The following is a 13765-nucleotide window of genomic DNA, read 5'->3' on the forward strand; positions in this document are numbered from 1 at the left end:
AATGGGAACTAGATTGTGATACTTGCACTGATTTGTCATAGGTCCCTAAACAGATTTGAGACGAATTCGATCTAAGTTGCATGAAACCGGAATGACATTTGACACACACATGTTCATGTTAAACCGAAAGCGTATTATGAAAAGTTGAGAGCATGTCTGTGTTTTTGGTTTTGTGATTGAACTTCTCGGAGGCTGTGCACATTTATGAATCATCCTTACTTATGTTTTTATTTGCATATTGTTTTTGCATGTCTTGCTCGAGGGCGAGCAAGAGTTAAGTATGGGGGTGTTGATAAGTATATTTTGTATGCATTAGTTCGTGATTTTTTTATGTTTATTTTGTGTGCATTTATTTTATTTTATGTGATTTTATGTGTTTTAGTACATGTGTGTGTATTTCACTCCTCGGGTGTTAATTTTGTAGGAAAATAAATTTGTGAAGCATTAATTACGGAGCAGCCTTGGTCAAAAATTAAAATTTAATTTTATAGAGCTCAAAATCCAATCTATACCGTTCAAAATGCATTTCCTGATGTTTTGAAGCTGCTGTCCAAATTTCAGCTCGATCCGATGGCTAGAACTGAAGATATGAATTTTTCAAGAAAGCTGTGCGCAGGCAAGGATGTATGAACGGACCCCGTGCATGGGTCCGAATACGGGTCCGTGCATCCTCGTAAAAAATTCGGCGTTTATAGTTTAATGCACGGACCTAGACACGGACCCTTATCCAGGGTCCGTGCATGTCGTAGAATCAGAAAAAAATAGAATTTTCGGGAATTAAAACTTTCAAGTTTCCGGGCTTTATTTCTTGGGCTTTCAAAGACATATAAATAGGAGATTGTCAGACGTGAAAGAGAGTTCGAATCGCATCAGAGAGGCGGCGGCTAGGAGGCTTCGAGATTGAAGAACGCTCCATTCGAGTTTTTCTTCCCTTTTTCTTTTGATTATTAAACTTTTATTTGAACTGTATTTTCGTTTATTGATTAGTTTTTCTTCAACCAAGACGGCGAGATTGGGCCGAACAATTTTATGTTGAACATGTGGATTTTGATTTGGGATTTTTAGATCTTTCTTCAAATTATTGATTTTTGGATTTAAATTATGTCTTGTGAATAACCTGATAAATTATTTACTTGCTTGTTAATTAATTTCGAGTCGAAAGGTTAGGAATTGATTTTGATCTCTCCAATAATTAACATATGGTTAAACCGACTAGAAATAGTATTCGGTTTCAGTATGCGGTTTTAGGTGAAAACTGAATTCTCATAATTTCTAATGCATTCGAATTTGATTTGAATTATGAAAGATTGATCCGTCAATATTTGAATAGGTTTAATTGTTCTAGAAATAGACTGTTAAATAATTTAGGAGAATTCGCCATGATTTAAGATAAATAAGAATCCTTAATTTTACATGTGTTTGCACGTGCGTCTTGATTGTCTCTATTTAATTGAATTATTCTTCTTTTATTTTAATTATTATTTTATTTTAGTAATTAAATATTTATTTAATTCTTAGTTCTTGTTTTATTATTTTGTCTAGATTAAGTAAAATAATTAATTCTTGAGAATTGACAACAGTCCCTGTGGGATCGATACTTGGACTCTCTGTCCACTTTACTATTACTTGACCTAGTGCACTTGCTAGTTGATACCGAATTAAGCGGTCAATGTACAACACAAAGTGGAGCAGCTCCATTAGCATCTTCTTTTCGTTCAAGAATTCGTTCGCATCCTTTTACCTACCCACTGCTTTCATTATTGTGGTATCTGTGATATGTCTTTCGGTATCTGCTGGATTTAGATTAGAATGTGCTCTTGTGATTATGGATAATAAATCTTGGTGTATTTGATGGATGCAACTTGCATCAATTCTGACAAAAAATTCTTTTGAATTTTAGGGAAGATTCTTTCTAATAGGTTATAATTTTTATCGCGCCAAATATTGTAAATTACTTCTTCAGCTATAGCTAAATCTTGAGTAGAGAAAAAATTTTGCTGCTGATGGATGGTTTTTGAATAACGTATGGCCACTTAACATTCTAAGTTGATTTGCAAAAAAATGGGCTAGGTTCAATTTTATCATCTGGATCATATTAACCACAATATAACTCTTTTCCATTATTTTTTTATTAAATCAAAATGTTATTTCTGTTGTTTCTGTTTGATATACTTAAGATATCTGATCGTGTGCTTTTTTTTACAGCTAAATACGTAAAAGAAATTTAAAAAAATGGAAGGTAATTGTATCACATAATTGTTTCTTTTACGTATTTAGCTGTTGGAGTTAGAATGGTCTGTTTTTTTTTTATTATTATCTTGTGTATCCTCATATCTAGTTAATTTTAGATCGTTAATGATGTTTTGATGACTCCTGCATCAAACCTAAAAAAAACACATGCTTTTGATACTTGTTGCATTACTTATTCTTAATTCTTTGGTGGCTTCTCTACTCATCTATTTTCAATCAAGAGCTTCAACTGAAGCAAACTGATCAAGCACACGCACATAGATATATTTGATCAAGTGTAGGATCACATTGTGCCAAAGTTTATCAAGCTACAAACCTTGTAATAGATCAGTTTAGTGAACTGTCAAACACTACTGTTGTAACAAGAATCAGTCGAGGGCTGAGTCCTTGAGATTGTGTTTAGGAGTTCTGAGATAAGTAGTTGGATAAGCCCTAATCTTGGATCGGGTTGTTGCAAAGTGTTGTAATAGTCAAAATATTCTAGAGAAATCTTTTCGAGGTGGAAGAAGAGGTGACGTAGTAGAATTTAGTTCCAAACATCTATAAACAAATACGCATGTTCTTACTTTTCTGTTTTACTCATATTTCAGTCGAGCACACTCACTCACACACAAATTCAGTCTGATTATTTGATTTAAGTTCTAATCCGTTAGTTGAAATCTTTCTGCACATATTATTTATTTTTCAATTAATATCTACATACAAGAAAGAAAGCAGTTCTATTGACCAACCTCAACTGAACTTAGTTTAGCATCGTCAGTGATCAACTGCTACAGTACAATCAGTTTAGGAAGTTCACACGACCCTTATACTCGATCCTAACATGGTTAAAAGTCATTCCAGTAGAAACTCTAATGCACACACTCCTTTGGGAACCAAAATTATTGCGTCAATCAAAGTAAGAAAAATATGGGTTCTAAAGGGACTAACCAATTTCGGATCCAAATAGATTGAGTACTAGTTACTTACCCTTGTGACAACAAGAAATGGAGAGAAAAACAAAAGTCAGCGGCTCAATCTGGTATCTAGAGAGTGGTTGTTCAATACATATGACAGGACAAGCTCTATTGATTTCAGAAATAAGCAAATGCAGTGGCCCAAAAATTACTTTTGGAAATAATTCTAAGTGTAAAATCGTGGATAACCTTAAGATTTTTCACGAAAAAATCATAATAAATGATGTTCTACTGGTTGAAAATATGTGTTATAATCTAATCAGTATTAGTCAACTATGTAATTAGCGATATTCAATAGTATTTCAGAAGTTGGCCATATATTATAGTTTTATACCCACAATAAAGGACAATAAATTACGATTTTATACTCACCGCAAAGAATCATATCTTATCATATATTTTTTCGCTTCAAAATCAAATAATAACAATGTCGTTTCAAACTCTCGAAACATAATGAATGAATCAAAGGGAGTGAATGAAACATATACAAATCAGAGAACATAATATACATGATGTACGATCAAATTTTAAAGCGGATACATAACCGTTTAAAGCATATATAACTCACTGAACCATATGGAATGGAATGAATCATATATTCATAACATAAATCAAATGGTATATGACCAATACTTAAGGCAGAAACATACCAAATTAAAATATGAGTAAGCCTAAACAAAGATTCAATGGTTTCTCGTAATAGTGCTTAAATAATAACAAGTTATATAGAAGCGAGACTTAACTATTTTCATCGAATTGAAACAGAGATGACTTAAAAGAAACAAAACCCACTTACTGTTTTTGAATCGAAAACGAGATAGAATCCTTGATGCTCGAAAATCCCTTGGTCATTGTAGCTTGTTAACGTGTGTTTCTTGATGTGGACCGTCGCTCGAACTTTGACATAATATTTTCCTAGAATTGGGCAGAGTCGCCCCAAGAATCTCGAAAATTCTGCAGCCTTTGGGAGTCGAAAAAATTTAGGAGTGTTTTCTTGTGAATGAGTGTGTTTTTCTCCTTCAAATTTTTACGTGAATGAGTAGGCTGATGAGAGATGAATTTGCAGCCTTTTTCAAGGCCTCATTCAGCCTCAATTTTGGTTATTAAGGGCTTCAAATATTGTGCATGATCTGCCTATCTTGGTTGATTTCCTTTCAATATTTGATGCGCTGCATTGCTCCTATTTGTGTGGGTTGGCCTATTCGGAAATCGGCTTCTGATAATTCGAGTATAAAATGTGTAACAATTTAATTAGAGGGAAGAAAACGAAAGTAAAAAAGAGTGTTCTTTTCTCAGTGAAATGAAAACATTTTCCTAAAAATGTTTTAAAAATTAAATTGGGTTTCATAATTATGTCGGGAGGCATAAAATCGTAAAAAAAAAAATATATAAGAAGAAAATAAAAACGAGGCAATAATATTTAAATGGAAAAATAGTCAAAATTAAATGATCTTCAAACCTTGCTATTTTTGTGTTTTTGTCCGATAAATATGCAATTTTGGATTTTGAGTGTAAGTTATATTTTAGCATTTGGTCCTTTTTTACCGGACAATCTGATGTGACACCGAAAAATATTGGAGTAGAACGATTAACGCGTCCAAAACAACGTCGCCACTACATTGAAAATGACTAAACGCCAAAAAAACGACCTAATTTAAAAACTCAAAACCCAAAATTGAATACTTACGAGACTAAAACACAAAATGCACAAAAGGATTTTTGGTTATCATCACCAAAACCTTATTTTATAAATAAAAAAAAGTTATTTATCAGATTTAAGAAAGAAATATTTACAATTAAATATCGAACAAGAAATCTGGTACTAAACTTGGGAGTCACGGTGATCATCAATGTTTTTAATTCTGTTTGGGAGAGAGGACCGGACAGGACCGGACCCAGTCATGGCATCTCTGAAAAGTCCACTTTCAACTACGATTGATTGGCGGTTCCACGAAGCTTCGAATACGTCGCCGTATTGGTCCATCGCCAGCTTGATCAAGTCAACTACTTCGACTCGGAAATATTGCTGACCGTAGATCTTCAATTATTTAACATCCTCCTGTGCTATATAAACCAAGCTCCACTCCACTCTCTTATTACCCAATTCTCCCATTACCATTTCTTTATTCAATTCTTACCTAATATTTTTCTTTTTTTTTTATTTGATTTCATTCCATACCTTTCGTCTCCTTTCTTTTCCAGTAAATTCTTCCATAATCTTCATCTGGGTCATTTCCAGTAGAACAAAATGATGGTGGGTCTTAATCTTGGTTTAATTTTTTTAATTTTTTTTGGGGATCTGCTGTTAATGTTTCCGTTTTCTGCAGAAAGTTGTGTTGAAATTGGACTTCGCGGATGAGAAAACCAAGCAGAAAGCGATGAAGAACATATCCGGTATCTCAGGTACTGTTACTGTTCTGATAAATCCACACCTAGTAAATTCTTTGTTTCGACGAATGAATTTGGTTATTTATTTTGTAGGGATTGAGTCGATTGCGATGGATTCAAAGGACAAGAAGTTGACGGTGACCGGAGATATTGATCCGGTGGCGGTGGTGGCGAAGCTGAGGAAGCTCTGCCACACGGAAATAGTCACCGTGGGGCCGGCGAAAGAGCCGGAGAAGAAGAAGGAAGAGCCCAAGAAAGAGCAGGCCAAGAAGGAGGAGCCCAAGAAAAAAGAAGATGAGGCGGCCCAAATGCTCAAGGCTTATCATGCTTACTATCAACAACACCCTTATTACCACCATACTCAGTACCAGCCTTATGTGCATCCTCAGGCGGCGCCGGCGCCGGCGCCGTCGTATTATGCTCGGAGTGTGGAGGAGGATCCAAATGGCTGTGTTATTTGCTAAATTAACAAATTTTGTTTAAAATTGTTCTGAGTAGTAGTAATGCTAGGTGAGGGTAATTAATTAGTTTGTAATGATTGCATTACTTATAGTAAATGTTTGTGAATTTAATTATGTCAAAAAATATTCAGAGAGTTAAGAGTGGGGAAGAGCTTTAATGATGTAAATATAAGAATAATTATTTCATTAATTATTCTTCCAATATTTTGATTAAATTGAATGTTATTTATTTTTCAAGTGAGTTGATGGCAATAAAATCGAAACAACATTTGATATAAATTTTCTTTAGATTTTATCTCAGTCAAGATAGCTTTGTTTTGATCACCGGTGAAATTATCAGAATAATCTATGTTATACATGTTTTAAACCCTAGGAATCGATAATGATGTTCTAATAATAAAGACAAACAACATAACAATTAGGGGTATAATATTTTATTGTTGTTAAAAATACAAAAGCCTAGTCTATATGTACACTGAAATAATACATTTAAAAGGTGTTTGGCTGAGTTTATAATTTATTTTGGAGCTTACAAGGTCTTCCAATTTGTTTGGTAATAATTTGGTCAAACAGTTTATAAACGGTCAAAATAAATTGTTTGACAACTTATAAAATTTTTAAAAAAATTTGGAGTAACCCTACTTTTTTAAGAAAAAAATTTAATTTTACTTTCTCCAAAATAGCCTCTATATTTCCATAAATCACCGACACGTTCTCCACTTATTAAATATTAAATATTTTTTAAGAATGAAATTTCCAAAGAATAACAATTTTTTTAATTTTGACAATAAAAAGATCTTATAACGTCAAACACATCAACGTCTTTAATTCATTTAAAATAAATTAATCCAAACACTTTAACAACTTATTTTTAAAATAAGTCGTGACAATTTATAAGCTCCTAAAGCAGCTTATAAGTTCTTAGAGCTATAAGCTGTTTTTAATAAGGTTAATTAATATAAAAGGTAATATTTCTTGTAAAAAAATTAATCAATGAGACGGTCGATAAGATTTTTGTGTTAATATATATTCAGTAGTCATCATGTAGGTCTTGGGTTATTACGCAAATGATTGAGTAGTTGATGATGATGAATTTGCTACTTAACATAAAAATTCTTATGAAATATCATGAGTCAATTTTGAAAGTTGGATCTCAAATCGACTTAATTTATGAAATAATATTATTTTTTTATGTCAAAATATTACTTTTCACTATAAAAATAGACCAGTTTGAGTTATCACACGAATATAAATTTGTGAGAACGTCTCTTAAAACAACTGCTATTACTTTTGAAAATTTTAGTCGAATGATTTGGAAATAAACTCCAACACGAAAATGCATCAATAATGTGGAACAAAAACATTTTGGTAAGAGCCACCTTCTCAAATGAAGGCATATTAGATTTCATAGTCAAGCAAAATATTCCATATTAATTGAAAGCTAAAATGATAGTGATTAAGGCCTAAGGGACCAAATGATATATTTGTTCAAATTATTTTGGAATGATCCCACTTGCATCTTTTCGATGCTTATCTAAAAATTGTCAAGATGTTTGATTTGATGCCGGTATATTTTAGTATTACGGAATCTTTTGATTTCATGATTAAAAAGTGCAAAATATTTTGAAAATAATGAAAATAATTGTTTTTGAACATATTTGTAGCATATTATATTTTTAAATATTAAGATTAAAAGAACATTTGAAAATTTATAGTTTATCATCAAAGGACAAAATTTTAAACTTATTTCAATATTTTTTTATTGAATTTTTTTCGAAGTTATATACTCTTTTTAACGGCTTACGGACTTGGTCAAAAAAGTTGTAAGGCGGTTAAGGCTAATAACGAACACAGACAAATTTTAGATTCTCAGCTAAAAGATTATAATTTCTTGATCCCTGATTTTTCTAAACGCGAGTTTCATTTGAAGTTTAAAATTTATGTTTTTCGGCAGAGATAAATATATTTTTATATAAAACTTTAAAATACCCTATTTATCAAAATTTCGTGTCTAAATTCAAAAGAAAAAGTTGTAATTTTGGTCTTATAAATTGATATTTTTTGAATTTTGGTCATATAACTAGTCAATGTTTAATTTTAATTTATAAATTGATATTTTTTGAATTTTGGTCATGTAACTAATCAATGTTTAATTTTAATTTAGCAAACTGTTTTTTAGTGGTGGTTCTTTTTTGCCCCAAACCACTAAACCAACAAAGTATCGTTTATTTGGCATATAGGTTCTCTTACATAGTTCGTAACTTCGCACAGCGGGAATAAAACATATATCATATAAATTAAAATTTATTTAATATATAAAAATAAAGGGAACAACAAGTATTTTTCCTCCTATAGATTTTGAAATATTGAACCTCGTTTTTTGTTATTTTTCTTTTTTGTTTTTACTTAGAGTTATTTTAATGTTTGTAATATGAGTTTATTTTCGTTACAGAAACTACGTAAAATAACATCAGTGACAAAGAAAAATATTATTCTATTGTTTAATGACTTCTGAATAAAAAAAACCCAACAAAAATCTAAATTATGAATGAAATCAAACATCGACAAATTACAAAAATAAAACTCAAAACAAGCTAACTTACTAGAATAAAACTATAAGTTTCTTACCCTAAAAAAAACTATAATTTTCTTAAATTGAAAATATTAATGGAATGTCAATTTACAACTTTACTCTTAATTATTTTCTGATTGCCCAATGCCCCATGTACTTTTTTTAACCATTGCAAAATGTTAGCGTAGCCGGCCATTTGATAATTGATTAATACTCTTTGGACAACAAATAATGGCAGAAAATGCCTTCCTAGTTTAAGACATGACAGCTTATTGGAATTGACCCTCGCTTTTTGAGCTGTTGTTTGATTCTTGTTTCACTCTTGTACAAAATTCTACGTCAAATTATGGATATGATTATTTAACATGGAGACAGATCATGTACGTTTTCTTGATATATGGTTATTAATAAATTTTGGAATATATATATATATATTTATTTTAGTGATGAACGTTAGAAAATAGATTATTTTACTTCTGTCAAGTGATGAGTAGAAAAACAAAAAACGACTACCATCTCAAAGTTTGACTCAGAATGCAGCTCGCTTCATCGTGTGTGTGTGTTTTTTTGGGGAAAGTTGAAAGGAATTTTATTTCTTGTATATTTTGGCCTCAATTAATTAAAAATTAGAAGATTTTGTTTCTAGACAAATAGATTATTTGGTAAATATTTCCTGTATATCTCGTATATGTTAAAGATATATTTGCCAAAGTTTAAATCATATCGTGATAATGTGATTATTTGATAAAATATAATTTGATATTATCATGATTTGATTTCCATGTATTGATAGAGTTTATTTTCTACTAAAATGTTGTTACATATTCTTGTAGGACTCTATCTAAGGAAATCTTCAAAGCTTGGATGGTTATCTATAAAAGAAGATTTCTACGCACAAGAAAAAGTGAGGCTTCAGACGATAATACACTGCGCATACTCTGAAGAATTCTGTTGAAGAATTTGAAGAACTCTGAAGCAAGGTTTGCAACCATCGTTGTTGCATGTCCCCGTGTTGCCGTTCGTGTTGAAGACATCAGAGACAACACTGTGGGAATAGTGTTGTTCGAAAATCTTTACTGTCTCTTCAATTTAGGCCACGAGAGTTGCATCCAATAGTTTTTATACCTTGTCGTATTGTAGGATGCAAGTTTGATTTCTCAACATGTTGAGAAATTTAGTGTTTAATGACTTTTCGTAAAATCACTAGGATTGTTTTGTAAGACTGCTCTTACGTTTACTAGTGATATTTAGCCCTAAGACACCCGCACGAGTTTTATACTCGTGCAAAAGTTATTACTTGAGTTTTATTTACGCTTTAAATTTCCGCTGCACTGTGTTGTCTTTGGTGTTACGACACGAAGTACAACACTGCCTTATTTTACATAACAACCACGTACACCATTTTTTTCACGTGGCATCAGAGCCACCACTTGACTTTACTAAGTGTGTTCCTGGTTTGTGTTACAGGTTAGTTATGGACACTCCGTACACAAGTGCAATTCGTCCACCTATTTTGGATGGAACAAATTACGGCCCTTGGAAATTGAAGATGAGCATGTATATTCAATCCATTGAGTCCAGGGCTTGGCAATGTGTTTTTGATGGCTGGACACCACCGATGAGAGATGATGATGTACCAGGACCAAAGCCAAGATCACAATGGACAGCCGAAGAGAATACTGCGGCTATTTATAAGGCTAAAGCTCTTAATGCTATGTTCACTTCAGTTGATATGAACATGTTTAATCTAATTGGTACTTGTACTTGTGCTAGGGATGCTTGGGAGAAACTACAAACCCACTGTGAAGGCTCGACTAGTGTCAAGAAGACAATGATGCGTCTTATAACTTCAAAATTTGAGAAAATAAGAATGGAGGAATCAGAGACCATCATGGAATACAATGGAAGGTTGAAGAGCCTTGCTAATGAAGCATCTATTCTTGGTGATCCTATTTCGAACGAGAGACTTGTATCGAAAGTGCTTCGTTCTGTTCCCAAAAGATTTCACACCAAGGTTTGTGCTATAGATGAATCAAAAGATACATCTATAATGGGTTTGGATGAGTTAATTAGTTCTCTTCGCACCTATGAGATGGAGTTGGAAGCCGAAGATGACTCGAAAGGTAAGTCTATTGCTTTTCAAGTATCTAATAATGTTTACAATGATTTTGCTGAAGTTCAACAGGAAGTAAAGGATTCTGATCTTGAGAAAAATTCTATTGTCTTGATCTCGAAGAAATTTACTGATTATCTCAAGGTAATGAAAGAAAAGAAGGATGTGAAAAGTACACAATCCTCAAATTTTCCTAGAATGCCTACTTCAGAGAAGCCTCAAAAACTTGCTGCTACTCGAGGACCTCGTCAAAGGTATGAAAGTAAGGTTCAGTCCTCAAGCAAAAATTTTGATAACATTCAATGCAGGGAATGTAAGAGATATGGCCACTATGCTTATGAATGCGCAAATCGCCTTCGGAAAGGTATGAATGTTTCTCTGAGTGATGATGATTCTGAAGAAGAACAAGAAAAGGTTGAATAGGAAGATCTCATATCTTTTACTGCTTTACTGGAGAGTAAGAAAAATTTTCAGATTAATCCTCTTGGTGTTGGCTCCGGTGTTGCAACACCTGGACGCAACACTATTCAAAAATCTGTTTATTTTGTTGCTTCTAACCTTGTTAATTCCAGCAATCATGAAGAACAGGTAGCTGATTCTTATACTCTGGAAGGTATTCAAAAACTCTATGAAGAGTTATACAGTGATTGAAACAAGAGGAATCAGTTGAACACAACTCTTACAAAAGAGAATACTGAATTGAAAGCTGTTGTGGCTAGACTGGAAATTCTCATGAGTAAGAAAGATATGGAATTAGGGTTGCTGAATTCTGAACTTGAAAGAGCAAAAACTACACTTGATAAATTTAATTCCAGTTCAAGCAAACTTGATTCCATTTTGACTATAGGTAAGAATGATAAGTTTGGACTTGGTTTTAAAGAAAGTGTTTTTGAAACTGGTGAATGCTCCAAAACACCAGTGTTTGTGAAGGAAGGTAATGATTCCTTGAACCATCCTTCAACTGCTTCGAAAGGTAAGAAACTCATTGTTGAAAAAGATGTTTCTGTTCCTAAACCAAAACAATGGAAGCGTCCTTTTGTATGTCACTATTGCCTCAAATCTGGTCATATCAGGCCTTTTTGTCGTAAGCTTAAAAATGACTATGTTTGGTGGAAATCTAAGCAAGTGTTACCCTCCGTGTTGTCCAACACCAAGAGCAACACTGGCAGAAAGAGGCCCACTATGAAGAAAGTCTGGATACAAAATCCTGATGTTAGATGTTTTGTTATTTATACTTACTTGAAAGCTAACACTGCAGGTAATTGGTATTTTGATAGTGGAAGCTCTTGGCACATGACAGGTTTGAAAGATCACCTCACGGACTACCTTGAACAGAATGGTGGTAGAGTGACCTATGGAGGAGGTGCAAAAGGAAGGATTGTTGGCAAAGGAACACTCAATGTGGAAGGGTTTCCAAAGCTTCACAACGTCTTACATGTTGAAGGACTTAATGCAAATTTAATTTCAATTAGTCAACTGTGTGATGATGATTTGCATGTGAAGTTTGATAAAAATACGTGTGAAGTTTTTGATAATGCTAATCATTGTGTTATCACAGGTACACGATCAGTGGATAACTGCTACCAACTATGTGAAGAATTGGCATGTAGACACTCAAAGATTGATGAGTTTAGTCTATGGCACCAAAAACTTGGACATGTGAATTTCAAGACCTTAAAGAATCTGAGTAAGTATGAAGCTGTCAGAGGTCTTCCAAATTTGAAGACTGGTACTCCATATGTTTGTGGTGCATGCCAAAAAGGTAAGCAAACCCGTGTTGCGCATCCCGTGTTACAACACTGTGGGACAACACGGTGTCTTGAACTTTTGCACATGGATTTGATGGGTCCCATGGAAGTCGAAAGTTATGGAGGTAAAAAGTATTCTTTGGTATGTGTTGATGATTTTTCTCGTTTTACATGGATAAAGTTTCTTAGAGAAAAATCAGATACTTTTGGTGTTTTTAAGAAGTTGTTTACCAAGATTACTAACCTACATACTTTGACTGTAGCAAGGATCAGAACTGATCATGGAAAGGAATTTGAGAACTCATTGTTTTCTTCTTTGTGTGATAAGAAGGGCATCTCACAAGAGTTTTCTACCCCAAAAACTCCTCAATAGAATGGAATTGCCGAAAGGAAGAATAGAACGTTGCAGGAGATGGCTAGGGTCATGATGAGCTCAAAAAATATCTCCAAAAAATTTTGGACATAAGCATTGAACACAGCGTGCCATATTTCCAATCGGGTTTATTTGAGAAGTGGTTGTTCAATGACTTCCTATGAGATACTCATGGGAAAGAGACCAAATCTTAACTATTTTCATATATTTGGCTATGTGTGTTATGTTTTGAATGATAGAAATCACCTAGCAAAATTTGATTCCAAGAGTGATAAGTATTTGTTCCTTGGTTATTCTACTAATAGTCGTGCATATAAGATGTATAACCTTAGGACCAGAATAATGATGGAATCCATTAATGTCATTTTTGATGATGGTGCAGATCTCAAAGGAAAAACTGCTGAAGATGATGTTGAAGGCTTGCTAGAAATTCCTCTCGAATAACACAGTGTTGCCTCAGATATTACAACACCAAATACAACACTGGTTCCTTCAGAAATTCATGAGGAAAATTCCCAAAATAATGAGGAAGCTGAAATGATTACTGAAAAGAACCTTCCAAGCAAGATACAGAAGAATCATCCTTCATCACAGATTATTGGAGATGTGCATGGAACAAGGCAAACTCGAGGTAAGGACAAGGTTGACTACCGCAAGATGGTTGGTTTAGTATGCATGAGTTCTGTGTACTCTCAGGTAATGCATTCCTGTTTTGTCTCCAATATTGAACCCAAGAATGTCTATGATGATTTGAATGATTAATTTTGGGTAAATGCCATGCACGAAGAACTTGAGCAATTTGTCCGAAATGATGTTTGGTTTTTGGTTCCACCACCTGATCATGGTAATGTTATTGGTACAAAATGGATTTTCAAAAATAAAACCGATGAATCAGGAAACATCA

At 33.2% G+C, this 13765-nt stretch overlaps 2 protein-coding genes across 2 annotated transcripts; both read left to right on the forward strand.

The window, feature by feature from the left end:
- Positions 1–5303: 5303 nt before the first annotated feature.
- Positions 5304–6292, forward strand: LOC140865381 (heavy metal-associated isoprenylated plant protein 39-like). The gene is made up of 3 exons (XM_073270004.1): positions 5304–5460; positions 5534–5609; positions 5688–6292. Exons 1-3 carry the CDS (start codon positions 5455–5457, stop codon positions 6056–6058), a joined length of 453 nt encoding a protein of 150 aa, XP_073126105.1. The 5' UTR covers positions 5304–5454; the 3' UTR covers positions 6059–6292.
- Positions 6293–10176: 3884 nt separating this feature from the next.
- Positions 10177–13305, forward strand: LOC140862672 (uncharacterized). The gene is made up of 8 exons (XM_073265705.1): positions 10177–10641; positions 10813–10994; positions 11049–11154; positions 11329–11353; positions 11660–11713; positions 12041–12211; positions 12299–12469; positions 13244–13305. The coding sequence occupies exons 1-8, from the start codon at positions 10177–10179 to the stop codon at positions 13303–13305; spliced, it is 1236 nt and encodes a 411-aa protein (XP_073121806.1).
- The last annotated feature ends 460 nt before the right edge of the window (positions 13306–13765 follow it).

The sequence above is a fragment of the Henckelia pumila genome, chromosome 4 (assembly GCF_033568475.1).
Source record: "Henckelia pumila isolate YLH828 chromosome 4, ASM3356847v2, whole genome shotgun sequence".
Lineage (NCBI taxonomy): Eukaryota > Viridiplantae > Streptophyta > Magnoliopsida > Lamiales > Gesneriaceae > Henckelia > Henckelia pumila.